This window comes from Anser brachyrhynchus (assembly GCF_964034855.1).
Source record: "Anser brachyrhynchus genome assembly, chromosome: 2".
NCBI classification, from domain to species: Eukaryota; Metazoa; Chordata; class Aves; order Anseriformes; family Anatidae; genus Anser; species Anser brachyrhynchus.
Genome location: NC_137695.1, coordinates 61,023,713 through 61,040,578, shown reverse-complemented (window position 1 = coordinate 61,040,578; position 16,866 = coordinate 61,023,713). Strand labels below are relative to the sequence as shown.

The following is a 16,866-nucleotide window of genomic DNA, read 5'->3' as shown; positions in this document are numbered from 1 at the left end:
ATGTTCAGCCTTTTTTTTTTTTGTGGGGGGGGGGGGGGGAGGATTATGAGATCTTTCATTTTCAGAAATAGATCTTTCACAGTTAGATGGCTTCCTTTTATTCCAGGCATTTCTGGGCCAAGCTATCTACAATGACAATAGATTTTTTTCCTCACAGTATCGTTGTCAACTTAGACTTTAAATTAAAACCAGAATAATGTATTTTTTCCTTTTAAATTTATTATGACCTTTGAAAACCAATCAGACACACCTTTACAACCTGTGATTTTAACCAGAAAGATGTCAAATAATCTTTTGTGTCTTGAAACCAGGCTGTTGTCATGTGTGGAAAAGAACTTAAAATCTACATTTCTAAAATACCACTAGAAAAATGTGTGAATTATTGCCTGTCACCTTTCCTGAATTTAGTGTTTAAGGGATGGGTGTTTGTCATTACCAGAAGAGCATTGCAAAAACTTTATAGTTTTTCTGTCTACATACTAAATGTTTAATTATCAGATGTTTTCTGTTTATGAAAATGTTTTTGTGAGCAGATTTGTTGAGATGTCTTTTCTTTGTTAATAATTGAGGTCAGTGCATAATTTCTCACTTACTTCAACATGCTTTTCACTATTCAATTAAAGTTCTTTTGAGTATATTTTTTATTGAGCAAGATTTTGTTTTTGAAGTGGGCCCACACATATTTAAATGATTTTAATGCTACAGTTCATCTCAATGAGATAATGGTATATGCTTAGAGCTATTCAGAGCATTTTGGGGTGGGTTCACTATTTTATTTGCAAATCCTGTTACGCTTGCAAATCAACACACTATTACGTTTTGTAAACTTGAGTGCGTAGGTATAAAATGAAAGGTCACTAGTTGCTCTTTAGGATCTTCCAGTTAGCCAGTGCCAGAGAAACAATTTTTAATAAGAGTGAGTAAACTGGCAATTTTTTCTTCCCTCTTTCGATTAGTGAAGTCAATAATATATAAATTTGACCATAAGAGAAGTGTGAATCCTTTCTTCTGAAATACTTGTTTTGAGGCTACATCGATGAAGTCTGTGTTGGCTGTAGTATCCTGATATCCCTTGTAGTATTGAGTACAGAAGCTGAGTTCCTTCTCAGCCTTGAACAACTGGGATCTGATGTCTCCCAGAAAAAATGTCCTAGCAGGAAATTAGGATATTCTGTAGTACAGTGAGGGGAATTGATGTGTTTGTTGGATATTGCTTTTCTTTGTATTATTTACTAAATACTGGGGTAGTAAAATACTTTAACCGCAGTTCGGAAATGATGATTATTCTCTTGCGCTGTACATTAGGAGTCATGTGTGAATTTTGTACTGTACTAACAGTTTGCTCCTGTAATTGGGGTATTTCTGCTAGAGATTTCTGAAAAGAGAAAAGAAAGCATGAGAGTAGCTTTTGAATTTGTTACCTCTTTAAGGAGGAGGAGAAACTTAAATCTTTGACTTCTAAAGGCTCTGGGAATTTCTATTAGTTTAAATAGTAGAAATCAAACATTTTTTGATACCCTGTTGACTTCTGCCCTCTGTGCTGATGTTCACTAGTTCCATAAAAGGAAGAGCAAAAAGAAACCAGCCATGACGCTTTGACCACTGTGTCATTGCATTGTACAGGCATAGTGCATTTACAGTCTCCAATTTCAGTCTAAAATTATTAGACTGAGAGGTGGTAATACCTGGAAGGGAGACAGAACTGATATCTGGATTTGGTAACTTCTTCAGCTGGATCTTCCTGATGTAGGAAGATCTTCTCAATGAAGATTTTTCAATAGTTGTTGAAAGAACATAATGAAGTAAAGAGGAGATAGTAAATCTATCCAGAATTAGGATCAAAATCCTCCTCATCAAGCACATTAATAAAACAGCCACTTACTCTTAAAAATGTGCAGGAATAAGTAGAATACAATAACATGCATTGGTTGTACAGTCTGGACAACTTGTGAACAGAAGCTGATGAGAAATATTAATTGGTTCCATTTCTTTTCATTCTAAAATAATCGAGGACAAGTAGAACACTTATTGAATTACTATTTGCTCTTTTTCTGTTTTAGGTTATGGTCAGACTGGTCCAATGGTTCAGAGAGGTGGATATGACTCAATTGCAGCTGCTGTTTCTGGTCTCATGCATATCACAGGGCATGAGGTACAGTGCTCAACTTTTAAACTTAATAGAATCTTTGACATACCCTATAGTGACTAGTGTATGGAGTAAAATAGTCTATGCTAACATATGTTATGCATGCCCTCCACAATCCAACCAGGTCGTATTTTTGTGAATCTAATAAAATGATAGTACTTATGCCCTTGAGATATCTCATGCCACGCTTGCAAAACCAATGCCAAGGTCTGAGAAGCAGAAAATGGAAGAAAAAGGGTGTCCTAAATTTTTGGTGAACGAGTTATCAATAACTTATGGTTATTATAACTTATCTGTTAAGCGACTTGCAGACACTTCAAGAGCTATAATAGCCACATTGTTGACTCCTGGATAACGAAACCATACTTGTATAGGAAGCCTCACCTGTGCTTTGATATAGTGAATACACCAGCCCCTTAAAGAGGGAATTGTGAAGCCACGCAGATAACTCTGGCAAAGTATCTTTTCAGTCATCTTGCCCAAAAATACCCAGAGACATGTCATTAGTGGCTCTGGAAAAGCTTTATGTGCTGCTATTCCCACTGATATCCAAGATCTTTGTTAGCTGCAGCAGTGCAGGAAGCATTACAGAGGTAACTTAGTATCTGGATTCCAGGAATACATAGAACGTGTGTCTTTACCTTAGAGAAAAATGCTGGTGAAATAGGCATTTACTTAAGCCATTTTGAATCACCTACAGATGCAGGGAATGTGGTCTCCAAATGTTATTTCTTAAGTGAGGTAGTACTACAAATCTGTTCTCTGTGTCATAAATACTAGATAGTCCTCTCTGCTCCTGATAGTCTGGAACCAGTAGTGCAGATCTTTGTAGTATGACACTTGCATGCTCTAAATAAACAAGGAGCTCAGCGAGTTTCTGTACTTAGTGTCAGATATTCATATTTATTGAGTGGGTTGTTGAAAGCTGACCACAGATGATCTAGACATTACTTTAGGACTGATATTCTGCCAGTAGATTTGTTTTCTCCTGAGAACAATGGCAAAACAGCAGAATGCTGTGCTCCAGACAATTATTGTTACCAGTCGTCTTTCTAAGGTGGAGCATTATTTGACTGAGGAAACTGAAATATCTCTTGCCTAGTGTCCTAAGACCACCCATTGCTGCTATGTTAATGCTAGATACTCATAGAGTGTTCCATCTCAAAACACAAGAAAATATAGCTGAACGTGCTCCTCACAGATACTTCCCTTCTGATGTGTAAGGCACATATATATTAACCAATGATTGAGCACAGTAATTCTAGAGTTCAGTGCTTCTAATACAATACCAGAAACTTCATGCCCACTTCAAAATGTACTGAACAAGGCTAGGTGGAAACATAAATTGTTAGAAAAGGGCAAATATTATTAGTACTGGCTAAATAAAAGGGTATGGAGAGTGTGTTAAAAATGTTGAGGGGGAAAACAAACAAACAAAAAACAAACAAAACACAAGACTCTTGTAAGGTTTTTAAATATGTAAATGACAGAAAATATAAGTGTTATGAGAGCAGTATTCCTCCATGGCATTTATGGAGGTGGTTTTAATTAAAAGGTTGTGTTAAGACCTACACTGGGAATCCAGATGCTTGCATCACCTCACCAGGACTTGAGGTGATGTAATCAAGAGTCATTTAATCATTGTTGGTTTCATCTATTCACTGGGAGCTTTTAACAATTCATTCAAACTTAGTCATTTTCTTGCATGATTAAAATAAACATGCTAAAAATTGCTTCTTATTTTTATTCATTTGAAATTGGTCATATATTTTATCAGTTTCTAAAAAACATTTTCTGATGTATAGATGGACAGTTTTGTTTCAAATACTTAAATAGTCAACAGCTCCAAAGATTCAAGTGTGTCTTTTGTTGTGGTGAAAATTGACCAAAATGTTTTTAAAATCACACTGTATGCTTGCTTAAAATTTTACTGTTTAAAGTGTTATTTTCAAGTAAAATTCCCATGTTCTATATTTATACATATGCCTGATTTTGTTGGAATTCAAACACTACCAGCTCTGAAAAGGGAAGAAAAAGCTTATGTCAGTCAGCATGTAGAGAAATGGCCAAAGAAGAAAAAAGAATTTTGCTCACTTCTGTGATTTTTCCTCTATTAAAACTTGTTGTTTGTTGACTAGATAATGTGAATTTGTATACTGAAAATAACATGATGATCTGAAGTACACCCCAGTAAACTAGATTATGATTTTTTTTTTCCTTACAGTAAATTGAAAATGTTAGTCCTGTGAACTGGTGAAAAAAAGAAATAAAAGTTAGAACAGATGATGTTTTTGTATTGGCTTGTGGTGTAGCTATTCATAATCAGCACAATAACATCAGTATAACGGTGCTCTGTGGAAACTTTCTTTTTGTAAACAAGCTGTTCAGTCTGCTTGCAGGACAGTCTTAGAGGTCTTAGCTGCAGTAGACAAACTATGAGGTTGAGCAGCAGAAACAAAACATCTGCATACATCACCGAGGGGCTTAGTTTTAATGTGTATTAATACATATGTAGAGCTCCTCATGAAGCATTTTAATAATAGGATACTAAAAGTTATGTTCTATATCTGACATTTTAAAAATGGATAGAATTTATAGCAACATGAATTTTAGTTTAGAGACATTCCATATTGTGAGTTTGACTTTATTCCAGCCATCTGGCTGCTGATTTAATGTCTAAGAAAGCAGTTTACTGTTGCAGATCACTTAACTTTCTTGGGTACTGAGCGGCCATGCCTCCAGTTAGTAAACTCTAAATAGTATTCCATGAAATCTATGTATTACCAACACAGGGGTTCGAGTAAAACTTCTTCTGTGACAAAATTGATGGTTTGTAACATTCTTTTTCCTGCAGTACTTTATATAATACTATCTTTGAGGCATTAAAGAGATCACAGTGGAAGAAACTAAGAAGAAAGTTTCTGACTAAAACGAGTATTTTTTTCAGTTACCTTTTTGTTAAGGATATAGCGAAGGAAGAAAAAATATAATACAAAAGTGGAATGTACCAAAAATACAGAACAATATCACATTTGGCACACAGTATAAAACTCTTGAATACAAGATTATGTGCTTTTTTACATGATTTTTCAAGATCTGAGAGAAGATTCCCTCATAAAGAAATCTTGTATGTCTTTTTCACTTCTTTGCTAAGAAATAGCTGCTACTGAAATAGTGCTGACTGTTTTTGAAAGATTTCCAAGCAAACTTCTGAATCTTGAAATCAAACTGTCTTTTGCAATATTGCAATTAAAGGCACAAACTTTGTGCTAGTGTTTTTGCTGATCATACTAGTTTGTGCTAGTGTTTTTGCTGATCATACTAAACCAAGCACATTCAGTGTAGAGCAGAATTGTTATCTTTAAACTGTATTTTCATGTGTAGATAGGGGGACTTGCATGGAATTCAAGCTGTTGTAGCTTGTTCAAGCTAATGTATTTGACTACCTCTTTATTAGAAATGTTATGACACCTGTAAAATCCAAAATTCTGGTATGTATGAAAATTTACAAGCAACAGAGTGGAATCTGTTTTGTGTAAATCTGTACCACAAATGCATTTTGAAATGAAAGTTGATGCTGCAGGCCAGATTTTTTTTTTTTTTTTAACATAAATTAAAATATGCTAAAAGGACTGAGTTTACACTAATGACACTTTTATTGTCCTGGAAGACATAATTTATAGATACTTTATTGGCTAAACACCACATTCAAGTTTTGTATTTGATGAACAGAAAGTGTGTACTTTAACATATTCAGATATATTAGTGTCAGATGAATATTCCTTTGAAAATTTCAGTGACTCATTAGGGCAATAACTTGTACATAATTAAATGAAAAACAAGTTGGATGCAAGTTCCCTTTAGATCTCTAAGTGGATCATTACACAGAATGTTAGATATCTTTATGGTGGTGCAGCCTGTTTAGTAAGCATTCTTTCTTGCTGAAGAAGCATTTTTGTTTTACTGAGCACAGAACAGCAAAGCATGATTGGGATCTACAGTACCAGAGGGGCCATTCTTCAACTTAAAAACAAACAAACTGCAACAAAAGAGTACTTATGCTATACAGCTCAGAGCTGTTGAAAAAAATATAGCCATCGCTGGTTCATATTAGCTTCAGCAGTTATTTCCCATCTGTAAAGACTACTGGACTTAGAATACTTTTATTAAGCATGTCATTTCAAAACAATTTCCATTTCTAAAGGATCATTTTTGTATTGGTGATGTAAATTTGGGAAGAGAAATTATGTCTTATGTCAAATAACAAAACAAAACAAAAAAAAAGCCATGTGTTGTTGCTATCACGGGGACAGATTGTGTTGACAAATCGTAAGGAATTTAGCAAACAGCAAAAGTTGAGAATAAAAGTGTAAACTGGTGGTAAGATTGAGCAATAGCAAAGCACAGTGTCAGAAGAAATGCTCTGCTTTATTGGAATGGATCTTCTGTTCAAATGAGCAAAGGACACGTCCTGGGGCTAATCCTAACTGGAATTCAACACAGCCTATGAGCCACGGCCTAAACCACTTTCTCCCTGACCCGAGGCTACACTTTGTTCTTCTACTAGAACAGTAATGTCACTTTAGGGTAGGGAGAAAGAGCTTTGCTTTAAAATCATTTGTTTGAAGAAAAGATATTGTATAGGCCCTTACTTTGCTTGGGGAACTAGTATAGTGTTAGCTACAGAAGTACTGTGGTGTGCTGTTAGAATCTCCACCTTTGATGAGAGGTTTTTCCAACAAAGAAAGGTTTATCTGTAGGTATGGAACTTCATCTTTCATCTAAAGCAGCTTAATATCCCGTGTTCAACAGGACAGAGATAAAAAAAAAAAAACACTAAATTAACCTATTTCACAGTAGTAATAGCATGCATCCTGTCACAAAAAAGGCACAGCGTGGACATTAAAAGCTGATTAAGTTGGAAAATGGCTGCTACTCAATTATATTACTAGACATAGCTAAGAGGAATGGAAATTGTTCAGGCTGCTACAGAATTATAGGTTGTGGAGGGTTAGAATGAAGTTAAAGCCAATGTTTAAAATAACATAGCAGTACGGAGCTAGTAGTTTGATTTCTCGATTAAGGGGAAATTGTGAAAATATTTTTATAAATAAAAGTTAACTTTTTACAAAGGCAAAGGAAGCGTTAGCCTTAAAAGTTTAGGTACTTGAGGAAGGAAGCACTGGAATCAAGGATTGAGAAGACAAATTCAAATGCAGCAGTCTATTAAAATAGCTGTTTTTTTTATATCTTCAAAGTCTAATTTTCTCTGTTAATGTTGAAATCAATTGCACTTTAAAAATATTGGAAATTGTTTTCAAACTAAGAAGACTGAGAAGAGCAAAGAACTATGGTTCTGCCATGCAAGGAGTTATGTACCTGGGCCAATGTACTGTGGAAATCCTTTAGACCTTTGGCTTTTGCTCTGTTGTCTCTTTACAGTATCTCTTTCCTTTTTGTATTCATGAGTGGAAGCATTAATGATAATAGGGAAAAAAGTAGCATAAAAATCTTTTGTAATTTGCAGGCTTTACAACATCTTCAGGTATGGAATTGTGTGGATACTGCAAGAGTATCTTTTTCAGGGGTAATTTTTGTTTCAGTTCACTCAAAGATACTCAATCTCTTGCTGCTTGCAATGCAGATCCATGTAAATACTTTTTAAGACAAGTCTTATTCAGAATGTACTATAAACAAAGTAACGTTTTGCCGTTTCTTGATTTTGTTTCTTTTGATTTAAATTGGGGTGTTTTCTTTTTTTCTTTAGGAGGGTGAGCCAGTTAGAGTAGGAGTAGCCATGACAGATCTTGCTACTGGGTTGTATACATGCGGAGCAATTATGGCTGGTTTGCTTCAGAGGTATAAGACGGGGAAAGGACTACACATTGACTGTAATCTCATGTCATCTCAGGTAGGAGTTTAAAAAAAAAAAAGAAAGCTTTTAGTTGCGTAGATGTTTGAACCTAAAACCCACCATTTTACCATGAATTAATGTAAATGAGTAGGTACAATTTATGACAACAATAATAATGGTTTCATTGACAGTTTCTATATTCTACTGCTCTGAAAGTGACTGTTTTATATGACATGTTTATAATTACTACAGCAATGTTTGGTTTTCACTTTTTACAAAGGACCTCTATGTTCTTTGAAAACATAGGTTAATCAAGGCTTATGATCTCCAAGAGACAGTAAGTAGCAGTTGTAGTAGCAAGCTGGAGATAGACAAGCATAAATGGTGACACCAAGTGTTGGGAGGGGGGCCTTGGCACTTGCTAGTATAACTGCTGGAACGATTGAATGTCTTGAACAAAATTGCCCAAAGTTGTCAAATAATAAAGTGTCACCAAAGTATCATAGAACTATGGAATGGTTTGCCTTTAAGGGACCTTAAAGATGACCTAGTTCCAAACCCCCTGCCATGGGCAGGGACACCTTCCGCTAGACCAGGTTGCTCAAAGCATCATCCCACTTGGCCTTGAACACTTCCATGGGGCATCCACAACTGCCCATCCATTCTCTGCCCAGCCTGTATCTGTTCTTGGGATTGCCCTGATCTATGTGCAGGTTAAGTAATCTAATCTGGGAGATCTGCCTTCTATTTCTGGGAATTCAAGAATAAAGTAAGTGTGAAAATGCAGCGTTTTCTATAGGTGCATTTAAGAGAAATCTCATCAGATTTGTAAAGACAAAGATGTTTTGATCATGACAGCTATACAGTATACAAGTAATAATGAAAACTTTTAAGTTGCGTTTGAACATTTAAGCACCATTGGTATAATGATTTATACTTCACAAAAATAAAGTGATGTTGCTACAAGGTGTACGTGATGAAATTATATGTTGACCTGCTAATGTAAATACCTTCTGGTAGAAGCAGGGAACATGATTATGTAGGAATTTTGGTGTACGTTTTAAAATATATGTCAAGACTGTATGTGCTACTTATTAAAGCTATAACAATGCTCTATTATTTTCTTCTTTATTCAAATGTGTGTTTGTTTACAATGCTCTTAATTTCTTTAAATCGTAATACCTGTAAGTACGGTTGAGATGGTACAGTGCCTATTGCACAACCTGCTCTAAGTTGGCCCTGCTATGACCAGGAGGTTGTACCAGATGACGTCCAGAGGTCCTTTTCAATTTATATCATTATATGATAATGAATGAGACTTGGAAGGTTTCACTCATTTTAATATCTACCAAAATTAGATCTGCAAAGGAGGGGAAATGCTTGCTTAAATTAATATAGAATTTTTAATTTGTTTCAGAAAATTTTGTAAGGACTGAACCCTTTATAAAACTTATCTGTATTTGTAAATGTTGTGTCTGGACTTGCAAAATGTAGTAAGCAGTTTAGAAAAATATTTTAAAAATATATTTAACTCTTATTAATTCTTTTTTTTAATATATTAGTATTTATTCTTTTCTTTAAGATATTTTATAGTGTTTTACATTACTGCAATTTTTGCTTAATATTTTCACTTCTATTTTATTAAAGGACTTACAGTAGTTTTCTGAGTGATTCTGTTATTTCTTGATTCTTTATTCCACTGCTTTTTGTCTTCTTAATCGATTCTTCTGAATTTCCTGTATTTAGTGGAGTCCCTTAAGGGTTGGTACTGGGACCAGCATTGTTTAATGCATTCGTCGATGACTTGGATGAGGGAATGGAGTACGCTGTCAGCAAGTTTGCTGATGACACTAAACTGGGAGGAGTGGCTGATGCGCCAGAAGGCTGTGCTGCCATCCAGCAGGACCCCGACATGCTGGAGAAGTGGGCAGGGAGAAACATAATGAAATATAACGAGGACAAGTATAGAGTCGTGCATCTGGGCAAGAACAACCTCAGACATCAGTATAAGTTGGGGACTGTCCTGCTGGAAAGCAGTGAAGGAGAGAGTGGCCTGGAGGTCCTGGTGGACAGCCAGATGACCATGAGCCAGCACTCTGCCCTTGTGGCCAAGAAGGCCAGTGGCATCCTGGGGGGTATTAGAAAGGAGTGTGGTTAGTAGGTTGAGAGAGGTTCTCCTCCCCCTTTACTCTGCCCTGGTGAGACCACATCTAGAATATTGCATCCAGTTCTGGGCCCTTCAGTTCAAGAAGGACAGGGAACTGCTCGACAGATCCAGCGCAGAGCCACAAGGATGATTAAGGGAGTGGAGCATCTCCCTTATGAGGAAAGGCTGAGGGAGCTGGGTCTCTTTAGCTTGGAGAAGGGGAGACTGAGGGGTGACCTTATTAACATTTATAAATATGTAAAAGACGAGGGTCAGGAGGACGGAGCCAGGCTCTTCTTGGTGACACCCAGTGATAGGACAAGGGGCAATGGGTGCGTATAAGCTGGAATATGGGAGTTTCCACTTAAATATGAGACAAAACTTTTACGGTGAGGGTGACGGAACGCTGGAACAGGCTGCCCAGCAGGGTTGTAGAGCCTCCTTCTCTGGAGACTTTCAAAACCTGCCTGGACGTGTTCCTGTGTGACATGATTTAGGTGTTCCTGCTCCGGAAGGGGGATTGGACTAGATGATCTTTCAAGGTCTCTTCCAATCCCTAATATTCTGTGATCCTGTGATTATTATTTGATATTTTATCAAATGCTGGAAGTAGTAAGAGTTAAAGCTAGGTGTTGGTGTAACTCTCATTTCACCTTCCTTTGTCAGCACAGTTGTCTTTAGAATCTTTTCTGTTGGTTAAGACAACTTTAGCCATGCAAAAAAGTATTCTGTCTTTGTGAAATTTACATCTCTGTTCACATCATTATCATTTAGAGCCATTCATTGACATACCCAAGAAAGGGAATGAGCACTTGGATGCATGTTGGTGAACAAAGCATGATCTGTGGTGTTTGACTTCTTATGTGCACAGCTGAAAAAGCAAAATGGTGAAGGGGACTTTTTTTTTTGTATTTTTGCTTTTATATATATTATCTCATTTTATACTTGTTATTAAATTATTTATATAAAAGTGATTAAAGAGTAATTCCATGCATGGGCACTCTAATTCCAAAATGAATGTTTTTATTTACCTCAAACTTGGGTAAATTAAAATTAATTAAGTTGATATTTTGGAGTAGAATACATGTATGAGTTGTTATTCAGAAAACAGTTATTTTGTTTTAAATAACCCTACTACCTCAGTACAAATTAACTCTGGGGTGTTGGCCCAAGGCTGTAATGAGAACATTTATGTAATTGGAAAAAATATTTTTGGATGAGATGATGGGGTAAAAAAACCCAACACCAAAATGTGATCAACCCCATTAAAAAACATGTTAAAATAAATGAAGAAAAAATATAAATGACAGTTGAGTCTCTCTGAGAACATCTAGTTGTCCTGGTTCTCTCTCTCTCTCTCTCTCTCTCTCTCTTTCTTTCTCTTTCTTTCTCTTCCTCCCTTCCTTCCTTCCTTCTTTCCTTCCTTCCTTCCTTCCTTCTTTCCTTTTTCCAAAACTGTTGTTTACTTGTAAGTCTTCGAAGGTCAATGTCATCAAAGACGAGAAAAGAACAAAATTTAAATAGTGTTGAAAAAAAATTGCTCTCAGTACTTCTTGTGGTAATGTTTTACAGGGAAGTTAGACAATTACTGTGGTACAATCAGGTTCTTGAAAGATCCATGCTTTTAGAGTGATTATGTTTTTAGCAAGCTGAGATATCTAAAGCTAGCTCCTTCTGTGATTAATGTTTAAAGAGAATATGTCTTTGAGATTTCTTATGGATGCTGTCAAAACAGTAAGGAACCTGAAGTTGTAGACTTTAAATTCTGGTTGTTGTTGATTGTGGATCTAGATGTCAAATAAATGCATCATGATAACTTTTCCTTCAGTGTGGGTTTCAATGGAGTGTAGTTATTTTTTAATGAGGAAAAAAAATCCTTTTTTTTTTTCTGTGTGTTAAACAAAAGTGCTGCTGAAATGTCTTCTTATTAAGTGTTATGACAGCAGGGACCTGTAAGAAACTTTTGGCTTCTGACAGCATTTCATGCACTGATCTGATGTGCTTATACCTTTTGTACATTCCTTCACCTGAACTGGGAATTCTGAAATAAGACCATAAATATAAAGGTAAATGGTATTTTTATATAATCTCTTTCTCTCTCTCTCTCTCTCTCTCTCTCTCTCTCTAGTATCTTCAGTGAGCAGTGTTGTGGCCTTCCAGTGCTTAAGGGGATCTTAGAGGAAGGATATGGATGAACTCTGTATCAAGGAATGTTGTGATAGGACAAAGGGCTTTAAACTAAAAGATGGCAGGTTTAGATTAGATATAAGGAACAAATTCTTCACTACGAGGGTGGTGAGGCACTGGAAGAGACTGTCCAGAGAAGATGTGGATGCCCAATCCCTAGAAGAGTTCAAGGCCAGGCTGGATGGGGCTTTGGGCAACCTGGTCTAGTGGAAGGTGTCCCTGCCCATGGCAGGGGGGTTTGGAATTAGATGATTTTTAAGGTCCCTTACAACCCAAACCATTCTGTGATTCTATGAAAACAAAACAAGAACAAAAAGAAAACCCAGGCATTAAATCACATAAATGCTAGGAAATTCCTGAAAAACAATTGGTTTATTTTATAGCAAGAAACCTAGCATGTACATGCCCGTCTGTATCTGTGCTATTACTTTTCTGCATGCCTTATAGAAATGCAAGAGGCTTCCTTTTTTGTATAGGGGGATTCTTTTGATGTTATTACTTGCAAAAATATGCTAATGACAGAGATCACAGAACTGAATTCATCCATCAATGAAGCTTTTTAAAGAAATCTCCCTCTGACTGGCAAGTTTGTTTAATATTTGACTGGTCTATGTAGAACAAGTATCTGATAGGTGAAATCATGTTCTCTAAAAATGTTATTTATAGAATATCTTAAAACATATCTTCCTTTCAAAGTCTTTGTATCAAGCGTTTTTACCCAATATAGCAGTTTATTATTATCAAAGAAGATTTCTTTCCCCACAGCAAAACAGAATTCTAGGATTTTACCGACAAGAGAGATACAGTGACCACTAGAATGTGGTCTTGCAATGAGCACAAACTTTCTATATCTATCATCTATAAACTTTTAACCCATGTCATACAATTCCTTTGAAATTTTTGAAATCAGATGATTTACAGTTCTCAGCTCCAGACCCTTCAGCGTCAGCATCTAAATAGTGTCCTTTAGATGATGCTAGTAAATAAGAAGGAAGTGGGTTTTGGATTTGGTTCCAATTATGCAATTGTGCCTTTTCTTCTGTTGTGGCTTAAAAAAAAATCTCTTGGAAGTTTTAATATCCTTCCTGTATTTAATTACAACCAGGCTCCAACAAATACTGTAATAAGTTGGTTTCTCTTGGATTGAAAATCTGCAAGAAGTATTTTACATTTAACATTTCTACAGTTTTGGAGTGTAATTTTTTTCCAGATTCCACAGACAGGATAATGCAATTAATATTGTTTGTATTAAATGATTGTTCATCAGACATTTCTCTGCTTCTTATTATTATGTTTTAATTTGTATTTGTCATAGGAAACTCTTCATCTTCTCCAGATTTTAAAGTGACCCTATAAAAACCTAGCAATTTGGCATAAATTATTTTTTAGATCCTATCTCTATGCTTTAGTGTGGCATTTAGTTTATTGAGAAAATGGTGAGGTTTAGAAACTGTTAGTTTTTGTATTTGAATCCCTTTTTCCCAAAAAGTATGTGTTGAAGGCGTATCTGTTTAAGGTACTTTGAGTGCTCTCTATTTAGAGCTTTCATGATATGTCTTTTACAAATTATTAAATATAGGTGAAACTTGTAGTGATTGCATGCTGCCCATAGGGCATATATGGCATAATGGGATCCCTCGGCAGTAAGTTGTGTGAGAAATACCAATCTTGGGACTCGGGTGCTATTCAGGTTATCATGGTGGTAGCTTGTTGCTTCTCTGCTTGATAAGTTGAGTTCACTGAATACAGAATGTAAATGTGCTTTTCCAGAGGCCATTGTTTCTGGTGATTTCAGAAGCCAGCTAGCAGGACTCTTGCATGGTTGCCTTATTTTGTCTATGGTTTGAATAAAGAGTTTTTTTGCAAGCTTATAAAACATCCTCTTTGCAAAATATATTCTGTCATGTTATAAAAGTGTGTATGCACTGTATGGAGATGTGTTGTCTTTTTCATGACACAGCTCTGATATGAAAAGATAATAAAATCTAAATTAAACAAGTGTTTCTTTACATATATACAGTGCCTCAGACTCTATTCTTCAAAATTTCAGTTGAGGACCTCAGTATAACTGAGAACAGAAGTTATCCCTCAGGGTTTTAAGTGACCAGAATTTTATTGAAGTAGACCAGAAGACCACACTAACATGACAGTAACTCAATTTAATATTGGCCTCTGTGGAATGTGTGTTGTGATTTCTAATGATTAGTTAGTCGTTGGTAGATCATACTCCAATTGCATCTTGGATTTAGTGGCTTTCTTTTCGCTGTAAACAGAGTACTTAGCCAGATTGCAAGGGAAATTTCTTCTTCATCTGCTACTTGACAGTGAAGTCTGTGCCTTTTTGTCTTTACTACTATTGTCTCTTGTGCTAATGAAACTAAGCCTGAATGTGTTGCAGCTTCATTTTCCTCTCTGGAGCTACCTCTGTCATCGATTAGAGAAAGACTAAAAAGGAGATAGGAAAAAATATGCCCACTCAATACACAGAAAAAGCCAGTTATCTGGAGTGGGAAAGGGGGAGAGTTTGAAGACAAAGGAAGATATTTCTTTTAATGAATTTATTATTTAGATGACCTTTGAATATGAGTGCAATTTTGGAAATGGAATCAAGATGTTTATTGTAGTTTATTACCAACAGATCATATTTTGGGATCATGCTAAGTATTAGGAGAAAAGGAATAACCTGAGTAGTTCAAAAGAAATGGCAATGATATAAGCAACCAGTAGCAGAATAAGTGTTCAAGGCCAGGTTGGATGGGGCTTTGGGCAACCTGGTCTAGTGGGAGGTGTCCCTGCCCATGGCAGGGGGGTTGGAACTGGATGGTATTTAAAGTCCCTTCCAACTCAAACCATTCTATGATTCTATGATTTTTGGTTATGCTGAAGGAATGGTAACTAAGGTTTGAGCAGTGCTTAATGTGACCATCTCAGATAGCTCTGACTGACTGTTTTATTTTAAAGATGAAGTAAAGGATGATGCTGGAACAAATTTGGACTAATGACTTTTTTGGTCTAATGGAGTTTGGCTGCTGTGACTGTATTTCTCTTTGTATTATTCTGTACGGTATTGTTTCCAGCTCTTCAATTAAATTGCAAACCCTTCAGTGTAGTGACGTGCTTAGGCCAGAGTTTATGATTCATTATTTTCATATTATGTTATGGTGAAAGCTATATAAAAAAAGTGCCCAGACTCTGGTTTAGGACTTAAAAAAAAAAAAAAAAAATTAAAAAAATTTAAAAATTCTACTTAAAAGGCTGAGTTCAGCTATTGGTAAAAATACTTTGCCTTCTTTGGAATGAATATTTGTAGTACTAGATTTCTGTGATGAAAATTATGTGAAATTATTTTGTAACTTCATTCAAGCTTACTCTGTAATCTCTCTCTGCCTTTTTTTTTTCTTTCTTTCTTTTTGGTACTAATTAAATAATTTTCTAAACCTGTTAAGGAAAAAAGTCCTTTTTCAGAGAAGCATGTACAAACTTGTCACTATTCAAAATGTCATGCAGAAATGCCATATTTTGACTCCAGACACATTGGTAATACTAACCTCATTTATTTCTCAGATCTAATAGGACTTTGGACCATGTTTCTTTTTGAGTTGTATGTGGCTTAACAGTTCCATAGATGAACCCTGTTTGTGGTGCAGACAGCATTACAGTGCTTAAAAAAGCAAGGTGGACAAACGAATGGAGGGTGTTCGTTATATTTCTGTGCCTCTGCAACATCAATCTCATGAATTGAAATATGTGCTATTTCTAATATTTCATTCAATTGCATGTGTCTGTTTCTTGTGTCATCCCTGTAGTGCATTAGCACAGAAGTACTTAATGGGCAGCATCCAAAGATCTTTTAGTGTTACATCTAATGCCAGTGTCGTTCTGCTGAGGTAATACAATACGTGACTTTTTCTGCTACCCATCTCCCTCTATTTCTGTGTGCTTTGTGTGCAGGAGGATATTGTTATTGCAGCCTATGCAAGAGCAGTTGAAAGCAAAGTTTTTTTCCCCCAAAAAATTATTTCGTTGGGTTTTCTTGAAAACCTTCTGTTAAAATTAAGCAATGTTATGCTTTTTGATGGTGTTTATCTTCCATATCTATACAAAGACAATGATGTTCTTCATTCAAAGCAAGCAGTCTTCTGGACATAACTGCCTTCTGTGTAGAAATTCTTATGTATGTTTTCTCCTTAATCTATATAATCTGTTTTCCTACAAAAAATGGCTATTTCATATTAAAGGAGAGTAAGTTATGGACTGGCTTCAACATCTCAAGCTGTTAAAATTAGCATTGTTTTTGTGGAGAGACAATAATCGACAGAGCAGATAATAGCTTTTATTTTATTTTATTTTATTTATTTATTTTGTGTGTAAGTGTTAATGCTGATAAATATGGAGACAAAAAGATGAGCGCCGTAAATGGTTAGGTCTACGCATACTTTCATTGTAAATGGCACTGTTTCTAATCTAAGATCAGAAGTGAGAAATGCCTTAGTACAACTTGAGTGTTGGCAGCTTTACATGGAAAAGTATCCT

The 16,866-nt window shown here is 35.8% G+C and overlaps 1 protein-coding gene across 21 annotated transcripts in view; it reads left to right on the top strand.

Annotated features, from left to right (window-relative positions):
- The window catches only part of SUGCT (succinyl-CoA:glutarate-CoA transferase), a 338,160-nt gene that overhangs the window by 39,417 nt on the left and 281,877 nt on the right, over positions 1–16,866 (top strand). For all 21 annotated transcript variants that reach the window (XR_013946616.1, XR_013946617.1, XR_013946618.1 and 18 more), the window contains 2 exons: positions 2,061–2,152; positions 7,914–8,057. Coding sequence is in view for 17 of the 21 variants with exons in the window: in XM_080580286.1 (XP_080436412.1) it covers positions 2,061–2,152; positions 7,914–8,057 (236 nt within the window). In the remaining 4 variants the exon portion in view is untranslated. The remainder of the gene's footprint in view (positions 1–2,060; positions 2,153–7,913; positions 8,058–16,866) is intronic.